Source organism: Nicotiana tomentosiformis, chromosome 7 (genome assembly GCF_000390325.3).
Source record: "Nicotiana tomentosiformis chromosome 7, ASM39032v3, whole genome shotgun sequence".
NCBI classification, from domain to species: Eukaryota; Viridiplantae; Streptophyta; class Magnoliopsida; order Solanales; family Solanaceae; genus Nicotiana; species Nicotiana tomentosiformis.
In genome coordinates this window covers 126,728,786-126,742,353 of record NC_090818.1, presented here as the reverse complement: position 1 = coordinate 126,742,353, position 13,568 = coordinate 126,728,786, and the positions used below count along the sequence as shown (strand labels likewise).

Sequence of the window (13,568 nt, the reverse complement as noted above, 5' to 3'; positions counted from 1 at the left end):
CAAAGGAAAATTTTGGTACCTTCTACTTTTGATTTAATTTGCTTCTCCAAACATTATTGTCACTGTTGTTAACTATTTTTTCTGATTCTTGTTCATGATAGGTAAGCCTTGGAACAACGGTAAAGTTATTTTCGTATGACCTATAGATCACGGGTTCGAACCGTGAAATCAACCGCTGATACTTGCATCAGGGTATAGGCTGTCTACATCACACCTCTTGACGTGCGGTCCTTCCTCGGACCCTGCGTGAATACGAAATATTTTTATACACCAAATTATCCTTTTTTGTTCATGATAGGCAAAAAGATTGGAATTAGCATTCCGGGTGGGGGGGGGGGGGGGGATGCGGTCCATGTACAAACGTCAAGAGAAATATTATATAGCAGCAACAACAACTACAAAAGAATTAATAGTTATAATATATAACAACAACAAAAGTTTAATTAATGTAACCTATTATGATAAAAAGAATCTTAGACAATTTGTAGTTTGTTAAACTGCTTGCCAACATAACAGTTGCATTTGTTGGCTTATTCATAATAATGTTTAATAATAGCAAAAAGAACTAGCCGATTTCTAGTATGTTATACTGCAGCCAACTTCTTCTTAGCGCTATGTGAACATCATATCCTTTTACAATTTGTAATTTAAGAAAATAATTTTTTAGGTCTCTTATGTGTAAAAGACAAATCTCCTACGTGTAAAAGTAAATTTCTCATATGTAAAAAAAGAAGTAAGATCATAAAATTAAAAATAAATTTATAAAGAGCCACAAAACTAATTGAGCCAACTTAACTGTTGCATTAATTTGTTGGTTCAAATATCTTAGTTGGCTGTTCCAAAATCATAAAACAAACAGAGGGAAAATTCTTTCCCTACTCAAGTGTGGTACTTGGGAGAATTTTCTGAATTTTGTTATAGCTTAATTTGTTGTTTATGCCATAGATAGCGTTGCCGTTAATCAATACATTAGTAAGTACTTAATAAAGAATGGGCCAACTGAACTAGAGGCAATTTCACTTCTCGCCGCTCGGCTGAAACTTTTGACAATCTGTAGCTCACATATCTATTATGCAATTTGAAGCCAAAAACTAATTATAATAGCTAGTCGGTAAAATAAAATAATCACTAGTCGCATTCCCAACCCATGTGAAGCATTTCAAGTCCAAAGCAATGTAAAGTATAAAACTGTTTCAGTCAAATAAGTTTTCAATTACACAAACAAAACAATTAAGTCAAAAAATCTAAAAACTGATGAATTCAAAAAAAAAATCTCAATTTTGTTATAGCTTAATTTGTTGCTTATGCCATAGATAGCGTTGCCGTTAATCAATACATTAGTAAGTAATTAATAACTAACAAGAGGACCTACTTGTATAGGTCGATGAAAAAGAATCTTAGTGCATTGATTAATCAGCTAGACAATGAATTACTTTTCAATCTCAATTTATACGACACTCTTTCCTTTTATTTATTAGTCCCAAAAAGAATAAAATATTTTTATATTTAGTATTCCCTCCGGTCTATTTTAATTGATTTTTTTTACTCTTTTTTTGTGGTCCACAATATTTGATTTTTCAGATATCAAGAAGGAATTAACTTTTTTTCTTCTTCAAAGTTGCCCTTGGAGTAAAGAGTCTAGTAGTGTTTGTTATATTTTCAATGAACAAATTAAGGTTAATATGATCAAATTTATTATTAATTAATAATTAAAAGGTGAATTTCTTAATATGTGTAAAAACAACCAAAAAATCAATTAAAGCGGACATGAGTTATTAGTACTTAATAACTAACAAGAGAAGACCTACTTGTATAGGTCGATGAAAAAGAATCTTAGTGCATTGATTAGTCAACCAGATAATGAATTACTTCCCTGTATCAATTTACACGAGACTCTTCCCTTTTAGTTATCGGTCCCAAAAAGAATGGAACATTTTTATATTTAGTATTGGTTCACTTTAATTGATTTTTAGTATTTTTTTGTAATTCATAATATTTAATTTTTTTAGATATCAAGAAATAATTATTTTTTTTTTCCAAAGTTGCCCTTAGCCAGTAAAGAGCCTTGGAGTATCTATTGTATTTTTAATGAACAATTTAAAATTAATATGGTCAATTTTATTATTAATTAATGCTAAAAGGTGGATTCCTTAATATGTTTGAAAACAACCAAACAATCGATTGAAGTTGACCGGAGGGAGTAATAAATTTAACTTCAAAGCTCATTTATCTCTTAATGAGATTAATTTAAACCACAAATTTAAAAAAACTTTTTTTTATTAAATTCTAAGCACAGTCAAATATCATCACACAGATTGAAACGAGAAAAATAGTTAAAAAGGAATGATGAATTAGTTAGCTTTCTTATTGTCATTACTCTCTCATTATGGCTAACTGTTGGTGATGATTGATACTTGCCAAATTGGATACTACATGTGAAAGATAGGTACTAATCTAATTAATGATGTTTACTTAACACATGGATCTTATCTTGAAGCACTAGTTGGATGTGTAACAAACTCAAACTATTTTGTTTTTCCTTTTTGCATTAGTACCTCTCAATCATTTTTTTTCTTATATGTACCTTGATGACTCTTCTAGTTTTATTATTGAAACATCAATATATTTTGATCATGAAAGATTCTTTATTTATATATAACAATAGTGTTCGAACTAGTTTGTATACACCTTAATTATTTTATCAGTTACTTACTATCTTCTACCAATACAAGTATCGAGTAACTATGTTTACAAAGATCTATGCATACAGTTGACGCGGAGATGTTGCATTAGCTTGCTATCTACTTTGTGGATCTTAGGTTCTATGTTTCTACTAGGAATGGCAAGTAATGCGAGACAGTGGGGTGCGGGGTAGATTTTCTCTTAACCCGCGATATTTCAACCCGCCACACCCTGCCCCCGCAACATTTTGACCTGTATCCACCTGTTCACGCATCACACCCGTGTTCACTTGCCCCCACCTCGCATATGTCTAAACTTGCATCGCCCCGCATATGTCTAAACTCGCCCCGGGCCATACTTTCATTGCCCCGTTGCCATCCCTATTTTTAAAGGGTTTATTTGAGTTGCTGCTTTGGTTTGTTCTCTTTCGTGAGAAATTAAAATAATTTCCCTAACGTGCAACAAAACTGTTGGCTTCTGAAGTCTCCTTCTTGTATTAAAATCAAAACAAAACAAGGTGCCAAATTAAATGATTTCAATCTTTCCTTTTTGGGGTTATGTATCCAAAATTCAATTCTTATTGTAAGAGTAGAGACTAATATTTTGTGAGTTGGCAGTAGAGAGCTGTCTGATTTCTGCTCTAACCCTCATAATTAAACATCTCATTAATTAAAGCCATTTAAATATTTGAGCAAGTGGGCTACTTTTGGACATGGAACAAGCAAAGAATCGATGACCGTTGACTGCATGGAAGTTTGATGCTAATTTTGTATATTCTGTCTTGTCCTTAATTACTCTCGTTCTTCCAAGTTTAAGTGATGATTGCCAGTTTGGTAAGAAAACTGATTATATTCTTTGTTCAAAGTTTTTTAAAATCTCACAAATATAGTTAGAAGGGCTTCTATTTTAATGTATTTAATTTCTTTTTTAAACATAGTTGACATAACTCCGCATGAGTGAGCTTGGTCACATTACAGATTTCATACATGGGATGGTTGGGTAGATCGACAACCAGCATAAAGTTTGGCATTCTATTATGAAACCTCATGATACAAATTTCACTTTTAGTAGGCGTTTGGACACAAGAATTGTAAAATTCTAAAAAATTGTGAAAATATTTTTCAAGTGAAAATGGTATTTGAAATTTAGAGTTGCGTTTGGACATAAATTTCAGTTTGGGTTGTTTTTGAAGTTTTGTGAATGATTTGAGTGAAAATTTTGAAAAATAACTTTTTGCAGTTTTTCAAATTTTCGGAAATTTCCAAAATGCATTTTCAAGTGAAAATTGAAAATTTTATGAACAAATGCTGATTTCGAAAATAAATGAAATTCTTTTGGAAAAATCTTAAATCAAATTTTATGTCCAAATGGGCTCTTAGTATATCAGAGATATAATCGCGCAGGAACAAAGCCACAATGTCCTAAGGGAGGTCTATTGATTACCCTCTATCGAAAAATTATATTGTGTATATAGTTAAAATATTAGGTTTTAGAGGTATATAACATTATATTGAACATCCTTTATCGGGAATATATTTTTTTTGAACACCCTTGGGAGAATTCTTGGCTTCTCCGCTGTAATCGCAAGAGGGATCTCAGAGAACCTCTAGTGTTCAATAACCCTAAAATACAGAGTATTGAAATATCAAGGGTTCAAACAAAGCAATTATAATAATGAGAATTCATACAATTGATTCTAACTAGCTTGAGATTGAGGCGTCGGGACAAGAAGTTAGAGGTTACTGAGATTTGAGCTCGTGATACTAGGGTTCAGATTATGGTCTCTTGAACAATTCTTCTTCTTTTATTATTATTTTTTTTTTAATATTGCTTGACGCGGTGTATAACAAAACAGTTAGTTTGAAGTGTTTCACGCTCTCTTGTAAGGCCTAATCTTTCAGATCAGTAGCTGCAAGCAAGTAATATTCCTTATGAGGCAACATTTTTCACGAGTTATCAATTCTTAACTAACATTAATAACTGGAAAAAAAAAATGACTTGTAATTAGTTCAAATAGAAAAACGCAAAACTAAAGCAAACATCATGAATATGTCTAGACAACTTTTTTATGAACTGATCCTAGATAGAGAATTTTAAAAAATATATATGAAAATAACATTTATAGCCATAGAAATATATTTATCGAAAAATATATTTGGCCACACTAAAAATGACCCAAATGTCCAAAATGGGGGTATTATGGTAACTTCGCACGGCTTTTGAGTATAATGAATATTTGTGCATATTCGTTTTCCATATATACCCTTTAGCAGATTTTTTTTTTAATTTAATTTTTTTCAAACAATTCTCTCTCACTAGTTTAATTGTCTAACCTTCCCAAGATGCATGCTACATCATTTTTCATAAAGTACATATACATATACTATACTAATTAAACGAAATACACTAAAACATACCTATACTATACTAATTAAACGAAATACACTAAAATATACACATAATATACTAGAGGAAATACGTATAAAAATTAATTAAACTACTGGTATTTATCTTGCATTGGTCACTTTCTAACCCTAAACACTTAATATATAGTGCTTCACCTAAGAAGCTTTCCGGCCCCCATTTTTTTATCTTTGTTTTCTCCTTCTTCATCTCTTATCTTTCTTAGGGTTAGATTAAGAAATGGGGGACGGGAAGAGGAACAAAGCTTCGAAAGTCTATGTTGTATATCGTGGTAAGAGGCCTCGATTATACAACTCTTGGCATCGGTGTGCTCCTATGGTTACTGGTGTCAAGGGTAGCATCTTCAAGGCGTTCAAATCTTAAGATGAAGCCATAGCAGCGTTCAATGAGTTTAGAAATGGATCTCAAGATGATAATATATCGGCATCGAAGGTGTATGTGGTATTTCGTGGTAAAAGGCCCGGATTATACAACTCTTGGTGTGAGTGTGCTCCTATGATTATAGGTTTCAAAGGAAGCATCTCCAAGTCTTACAAATCTTATGATGAAGCCATAGCAGCATTCAATGAATTCCAAGAAGAAAATGTTGACAGTGAAGAACCACCTTCAAGTTCGTTTGTAGATGAAAGTGGTGTAGGAGTTGAAGGTGACAATAGAACAAGTGTTATATCATCTGTGTTGTTAGCTGGAATGTTTGTAGGGATAAAGATATCAGAAAGTTGTTCAGTTTGATTATTAATAAGAGTATTTTTCCCCTTATGAACTGAATGTTTTATCTATATTATTGGATCTTAATAGAAAAGTTTAGTTCTAAGTGCCAAAGTGTTATCATATACTGACTAGATGTTAAGTAGTTATAAGCGTTAGATTCATTTTGCACCTGTTTTAATCCTTACTATATTGTTTCATGATATTCATCAGATTTTGGACACTGTCTGGAATGTTAGATGAACTTTTCACATTTGTTTGATTCTGAAAAATTATAGTAATGTCAGGTTTTGGACACTGTTTGTTTCATCTATAAAAAACTACTTCTTTGGACAAGAACTTGAGAAGTTTGCTTCATATGTTTTTGTCTATATATATAAGTTTCTTGACAATACATTTTTCTACTGTCCAAGGTTGGTATAAAAATAAAAAATATTCAAACGATCCCTGGTTGGTGTAAAAACCTATTGTCCATGGTTGATTCAAACAATTCCTAATTCCTACTGTCCAAGTTTGGTGTAAAAATCTTTTTCCTTTAAAAGATTCAACTATCTTCAAGTTCAATGTGCTATATTAATTTGGCAAACAATTGGCCACATTTAAGGGACTTAATTAATCTTTACAAATATTACTCTTAGTACTTTCATTGCATTAGGCGTCAAACGAACAGTTGCAATATTGAAGACAATAGGACTGTTTTGTTAACTTGAATCAAACGATCATAAAACAAAAAAGATTCAAAGACATAATAATAATAATAATAGTTTCATTTATATGAACCTTCATAACATCACCAAAACATAATAAGATCAATAAAAACATCACCATAAGGGGTAGACAACTTCATAAACTAAAAAACATCACCATAAGCAAAAAGGCAACTTGAGATAAAACTTCATAATGCACGGACTACTCAATATTCTGGGTCACGGAAAGAGACTTGGTGGTCTTGGAGGCGGATTCGGTATCACTAGTCATAACAATGATAGAATTGCTCTTAGCTCCATTCTGGAGGGATGGTGTGGGCATATCGTCAAGCATAGTATAGAGTGAAGTTAGAGGATGCTCTTCCAACATCACACTTTTTAGGTAATCAATGTTTAAGTCACGAACCACCCTCTCAAGCAATTCATTAACCTCACGCTTCAGCTTAGTAAAGTCACGCTTAAGATCTTGGTACAAAATATTATGACTAACGGGTGAACTATGGAGTGGTTGTTCAACAGCTTTCTTGGTTGGAGTCCTATCCATCATTATGCTTAGATGTAGTAGTAGTAGTTTCAGTTTTATTGTTTTATGTAGGGTTAGCATATTTTTCTTAAAATATATAGAGAGAGTTATAATAGTTATTCCACTTCCCAGTAGGACTTAAAATCTCTTTGTAGAGACCCTATGCAACCATTACACTTCCCAGTAGATATATCCACTCCTCTATACGGACATTACACATCCCTGCAGCCACTTCCACTCCTCCATGCATCCATTACACTTCCCAGTAGCCCCTTCCACTCCTCCATGCAACCATTATACTTCTCAGTAGCCCCTTCCACTCCTCCATGCAACCATTACACTTCTCAGTAGTCAATTTCACTCCTTTATGCACCATTACACTCCTCCATGCAACCATTACTCTCCTCCATGACTACAATTAATTATAGAAACTTGTCTTTATCCATCCACCTATACAGATTTTGGATTTTTTTTTAAAACTTCTGCCATATAGTAGCAGTGCACTTCATACGTTTTATCTCATAGTCTTAACCTTAAAAGACTTGAGTAATCCATGTAAAGATTATTTGATCCTTGTTTAGGTTTAGGTTCTCTTTTGGTTTAGATTCGTTTAGGTTTAGGTTTTGGTGGTTGAATTCTAATTAATAACGGATCGGTCTCTAAAAGATTGTATTGGTAAATACAATTTTTGATTTTCCCTGTTGATTTTTCCACTTCTCTATCAGCAAATTAATGTCGATTTTTAAACTTTTAAAAAAAAAAAAAATCTTCCTAGTCTTGTTCTTGGTTGTAAAGTGATAGAAAAGAAGAGGGGGACTTCTGCACTAAATATATATTAAATGATTTCCAATTTTAATTGAATATTTTTTAAACCGGTAGTCTTCTTAAAATAGATAAATATAACAATAATAAATAAAAAAAACACAAACAATATTATGAGGAACAATTATATTAATCCATAAACATGTTTACTTTGATCCATTTGAAGTAAGTACATATAACTAAAGAGAAGCACATATCAAGCTAAGCATTAGGTTATCCTAACACTTCAACAGAGAAGATCACAGCCCCTGATGTAGCCTCAACTAGTTCAAAGAGAAGAACACTCCCTTTCTTCAGATTATTGTCGACAACAAATTGTTTCCTCCCATTAACGAGTCTTCTCCGAACACCACTTGTGAGAGTCACAGCCCACTCCTTTCCATTACATTGAAGCATTATTTTAACCGAAATAGGAGGAAGATAGACACAGATACTCTTTGGAAGAAACTGCAAGTACATAATGTAAAGATAGGGTTCAGGGTTCATTGCTAGTTGGGATAATCAACAGTTATCAAATCATGAAAATTTAAGAAAAAAATTACCAGATAATCACGCTTAATGTACGATCTGGGCACGTTCATCCGAATCCATGGATAGAATTCATCTTCAATCCATCCGTTAGCATTCATGTTTAGAGTATCGATTTTGTTTGGAGAATTAAAAATGTTGTTCTTGTGTTTAAGAGATATATAAAGAGTCAAAACTTTCAATTTTCCTCAAATCATATTTTTACTTTTCCCTTTGTTTCCCTCTGAAAAATGTATTTGACATTTTAGTCCAAAAATGTCATCTTGTTTTTTCTCCTAATAAAGAAGCTAGAATACATTTTAGTTCTAAAATTTAATCATGTTTTTTTTTTCCTTTTATTATAATTAAGATTAATCAATAAAAATATATAGAATTATATATTGACTATTATATAAATAGGCTAATACGTATGACCTTAATGAATGAAATTATATAAACGACTATTATATAAATGGTCAATATTACTATGAAGCGCAACGATCTAATTAGCACAGGTTATATGACTACAACCTTATTAGTCAATGGACTTATGTGGTTGCTATAGGCCAATACGTATGACCTTAATATAAACGGCTATTATATAAACGGTCAATATTAATATGAAACGCAACGATCTAATTAGCATAGGTTATATGACTACAACCTTATTAGTCAATGGACTTATATGGTTGCTATAGGCCGATACGTATGACCTTAATATAAACAGCTATAGTATAAATGGCTATTATATAAACGGTCAATATTACTATGAAGTGCAACGATTTAATTAGCATAGGTTATATGAATACAACCTTATTACTCAATGGACTTATATGGTTGCTATAGGCGGATACGTATGACCTTAATATAAATGACTATTATATAAACGGTCAATATTACTATGAATTGCAACGATATAATTAGCATAGGTTATATGACTATAACCTTATTAGTCAATGGACTTATATGGTTGCTATAGGCCAATACGTATGACCTTAATATAAACGGCTATTATATAAACGGTCAATATTACTATGAAGCGCAACGATCTAATTAGCATATGTTATATGACTACAATCTTATTAGTCAACGGACTTATATGGTTGTTATAGGCCGATACGTATGACCTTAATATAAACGGCTATTATATAAACGGTCAATATTACTATGAAGTGCAACGATCTAATTAGCACAGGTTATATGACTATAACCTTATTAGTCAATGGACTTATATGGTTGCTATAGGCCGATACGTGTGACCTGAATATAAATGGCTATTATATAAACGGTCAATATTACTATGAAGCGCAACGATCTAATTAGCATAGGTTATATGACTACAACCTTATTAGTCAATGGACTTATATGGTTGCTATAGGCCGATACATATGACCTTAATATAAACAGCTATTATATAAACGATCAATATTACTATGAAGCACAACGATCTAATTAGCATAGGTTATATGACTACAACCTTATTAGTCAATGGACTTATATGGTTGCTATAGGCCGATACGTGTGACCTTAATATAAACGGCTATTATATAAATGGACAATATTACTATGAAGCGCAACGATCTAATTAGCATAGGTTATATGACTACAACCTTATTAGTCGGAAGTTGAATATATCCCAGCCCAGGTATTGATGGGTAGTTTAAAACAAAAGTCCTCTAAATTAAAAGCAAGTAACAATAAAATAAAGTATTTAACAATGACAATTATAATACCACACGTTTAAACTTATTACAAAACAAAGTCAATAAATTCAATAAAAATCTATCTCAAATCAAATTAAATAAGTTTCAAACTTAAATCATCTCAAACTAAACGGTCAAGTCTTCTACTTCCCAGTTTGCTTTATCGTTTAGATCAAGCAAGCTACTCTGTGGTGGTACTATTGTATCATTTTGCTGTAATTAGAGTAAATAAGACTAATAAGCAATGTATTTACCTAAAAAAAAAAATAATTAATCAAATTTGTTATACTTTACCTCAATTCCTTCCGCTAGCCGATGAGTTCCACCACTTCTACCACCACCTCTACCACCTCCTCTAGCACGGCCTCTACCGCTACCTCTACCACCACTTCTACCACCACCTCTACCCCTCATATTACCTTTAACTCCACTTCCATCACCCGTTTTTGAACTTCTAAAGTATGAATCAATTCGTCCTCTATATCTATTCAATCTTGGACGTCCACGAGAAGCTACGTATCTAGGATCTCTTATATTTCTTCCTTCACCCTCACCCTCACCCTCACCCCCACCTTCACCCTCACCCTCACTCACACCATCATGTGTATCTTCCAAATCCCAATTTGGAACTATCATATCATCATCCCAATTCAAAAGGTCATGTTCCAATCTGTTAAAATCATACTTAATATATTGCCTCATCACTTCAGTGTCCAATACAATATCACAAACCCGTTCAAAATGTTTTAATAGTTCCCTGTACATCATGTATTCAGAAGTCATACGTGGGTAACCTCCTAGAAAGAAACGTTTCAAGTACGGATGAACAACATCTTTTCTCTACATTTTCAATATATACCTCTCATTAACGTTTTTAATCCTTTTATGAGACAACACCTTAAGTATATGACAACATAGAATACCTCTTGTTTCAAAGCACTTGCAGCTGCAACTTAGATATTCACCAATAGGTGTATATTCGACCGTGAATACAAATGGATCTCTAGTGTTAAAACTCCTGAACAAAGAATTTGTTATAGTGTATTTCTCCACTCCAGGGTTTGCTTGATGATCTTCAGGGGTACTGATTTCACAATGGGACAGTTTCCTTAACTGTACTTGAAAAAATTCAAACACTTCACGAGTATAACATACTTGAAGTTTTTCCTCACATGCGAATTCAGACAAACATTTTGGTTCAAAGCACCTTGACCTATATTCAGCTCCTAATTCTTTCTCGAACTTAGCTCTTATGGCTAACTCATATTGCTGAGCAAATAGCTTCAAAGTGCTTTGGCGGGTGATAAATCCATCAAAGAAAGCATGCATTCCTTCACTTCTTTGTGTGGACAACATCCCAGCCCAAAAGTGGTCATTTAGGTATACATGAACCCATTTTTCCTTCTCTAAATAAAGCTTATAAAACCAATCCCTTACATCTAAGTTATATTTTATAATATAATCAGTCCATCTTCTCTCAAACTCAGCAACGTTAATGCTATCAAGGACTAAAACCTTAAATTCTGCCTTTACAATCTTACCATCAAGAACTCCGCTTAACTTCGTAGGCAACTTTGCGAATATATGCCATATACAATATCTATGTACCGTATTTGGCATCAATGCATTGATGACAGCCTTAATACTATCACATTGGTCAGTCATAATAGCTAATGGACGAACATTGTTTAGAGCCCCAAGCCATGTAGAGAGCACCATTTTGTAACTTGTTGTATCCTCACTAGACATAAGAGCACATCCCAAAAGTATGGACTGCCTATGCTGATTGACACCAACAAATAAAGCAAATGGCATATTGTATCGATTCACAAGGTATGTGGTATCAAGGCAAATTACATCGTGAAACTCCTCATATGCAACCTTAGAGTGTGAATGAACCCATACGGCATTACGAAGTCGACCAAAACTATCCATATCTACAGAGTAGTAAAATTCCCTATCTTTTTGCTGCATGTCACTGAAGAACTTGAGTAATGATTGTGCGTCCCCTTCTTGCAACTGAAGCTTTCTACTCTTCAAAATATAATTTCTATAGTCCTTTGGTGCACAGCCCAGATTTTCAGGGCCACCAGCAAGTACTTCAACGACTCATATATTTTTTGAGGGTCTTAAGCCAGCAATATCTTTGGCTGCAAGAGTTCTCTTAAGAGACTTACTAAGCGATCTGTGTCCAGCCATAAATCACGATTGTATTGGTTCCAATTGATGATTATGTTTTTTAACCACCTTTGAAACATGCCATGAACCATTCTCCTCCAAAATTCCATTTATTCTAGCACGACAGTTCCTCCTCTTGGTAACATACTTATTCCTTGGTTTCCTAGACCTATCACAACCATATTGCACATACCTAACAATATCACCACCTTTTTTGTTTGATATTCTTTTGATAATGCAAAACCCTGATAATCTTGCATGTTCTTTGTAAAAATCAAACATAACATCCTTATTACTGAACCACATCCCAGTAATTGGACCAATTACTAGATTTTCTTCATTGAACTCATTAGACATTTCTCTGTCCTCTCCACCTTCTCCCCCATCCTCTAAATAATGGCCGTCATCATCATCATCATCATCATCATCATCATCATCATCATCATCATCATCATCATCATCATCATCATCATCATCATCATCGTTGTCGTCGTCGTCAACATGATCTTCTCCATCATTGAAGTTGCCGTCTGAATTAATGTTGACCGACTCATCTTCATTCATCAAACTGTCATCCGAATTCAACCCCAATAATATGTGTAATGCATTCCTTAGTTGCTCCGACCTAGTTTCTAGGATGTTATTCGGGTTTAATGGCTCCAAACTAGTTTCTAGGTTAGCATTCATGTTTAGGTTAGGGGAAGGGTAGTGAATTATGTGTTTAATGAAAGCTCTCTTAACATAAGTGTATGGTATAACAAGGTATACCGTATAAATAAAAAAATAATATTATATATACATACTAAACTTTTGATCTTCCCATCCGTATAAATTGTATTTAAAAAAAAAAAGTAATAGTATAGGTATACATATACGAAGGCTTTTGATCTTCCCATGCATGAGATAATGATAATTTATGGGATCAATGTTTTGGGATAATCAATAGTTATTAACTAATTTTGGAGGGAAATATTTTGGAGGAAAAAATGGTTATTAATCGAAATCTGAAATGAAGGGCTTTACTAGTATTTCACCCAAACAATGGCATGAGAAATTTGACCAAACAATATCGTCAAATGGTTTTAAGATAAATGAATGTGATAAATGTGTGTACATTAAAAATGTTCCAAATCACATAGTCATTGTTTGCTTATATGTGGATGATATGCTGATAATGAGTAATGACATTGCCAACATAAATGCGACTAAGCGTATGCTAACTAGCAAGTTTGATATGAAGGACTTGGGAGTTGTTGATTTAATTCTGGGGATTAAGATCAATAAGACTCCTCAAGGTATGGCATTGTCACAATC

At 33.1% G+C, this 13,568-nt stretch overlaps 1 protein-coding gene across 1 annotated transcript; it reads right to left on the bottom strand.

The window, feature by feature from the left end:
• Positions 1 to 10,202: 10,202 nt before the first annotated feature.
• LOC104114769 (protein FAR1-RELATED SEQUENCE 6-like) lies at positions 10,203 to 12,941 on the bottom strand. Its single transcript, XM_070181144.1, has 4 exons — positions 12,344 to 12,941; positions 10,936 to 12,175; positions 10,371 to 10,833; positions 10,203 to 10,289 (listed from the first exon to the last, which is right to left on the bottom strand). Exons 1-4 carry the CDS (start codon positions 12,939 to 12,941, stop codon positions 10,203 to 10,205), a joined length of 2,388 nt encoding a protein of 795 aa, XP_070037245.1.
• Between the last annotated feature and the right edge of the window lie 627 nt (positions 12,942 to 13,568).

Coding starts and splice junctions, on each gene's coding strand:
- LOC104114769 (XM_070181144.1), bottom strand. CDS start 12,941: ATGAATGCTAACCTAGAAACTAGTTTGGAGCCATTAAACCCGAATAAC. Junction 10,834..10,935: donor ATTAAAAACGTTAATGAGAG/GTATATATTGAA, acceptor CATGATGTACAG/GGAACTATTAAAACATTTTG. Junction 10,290..10,370: donor GGCTAGCGGAAGGAATTGAG/GTAAAGTATAAC, acceptor CTCTAATTACAG/CAAAATGATACAATAGTACC.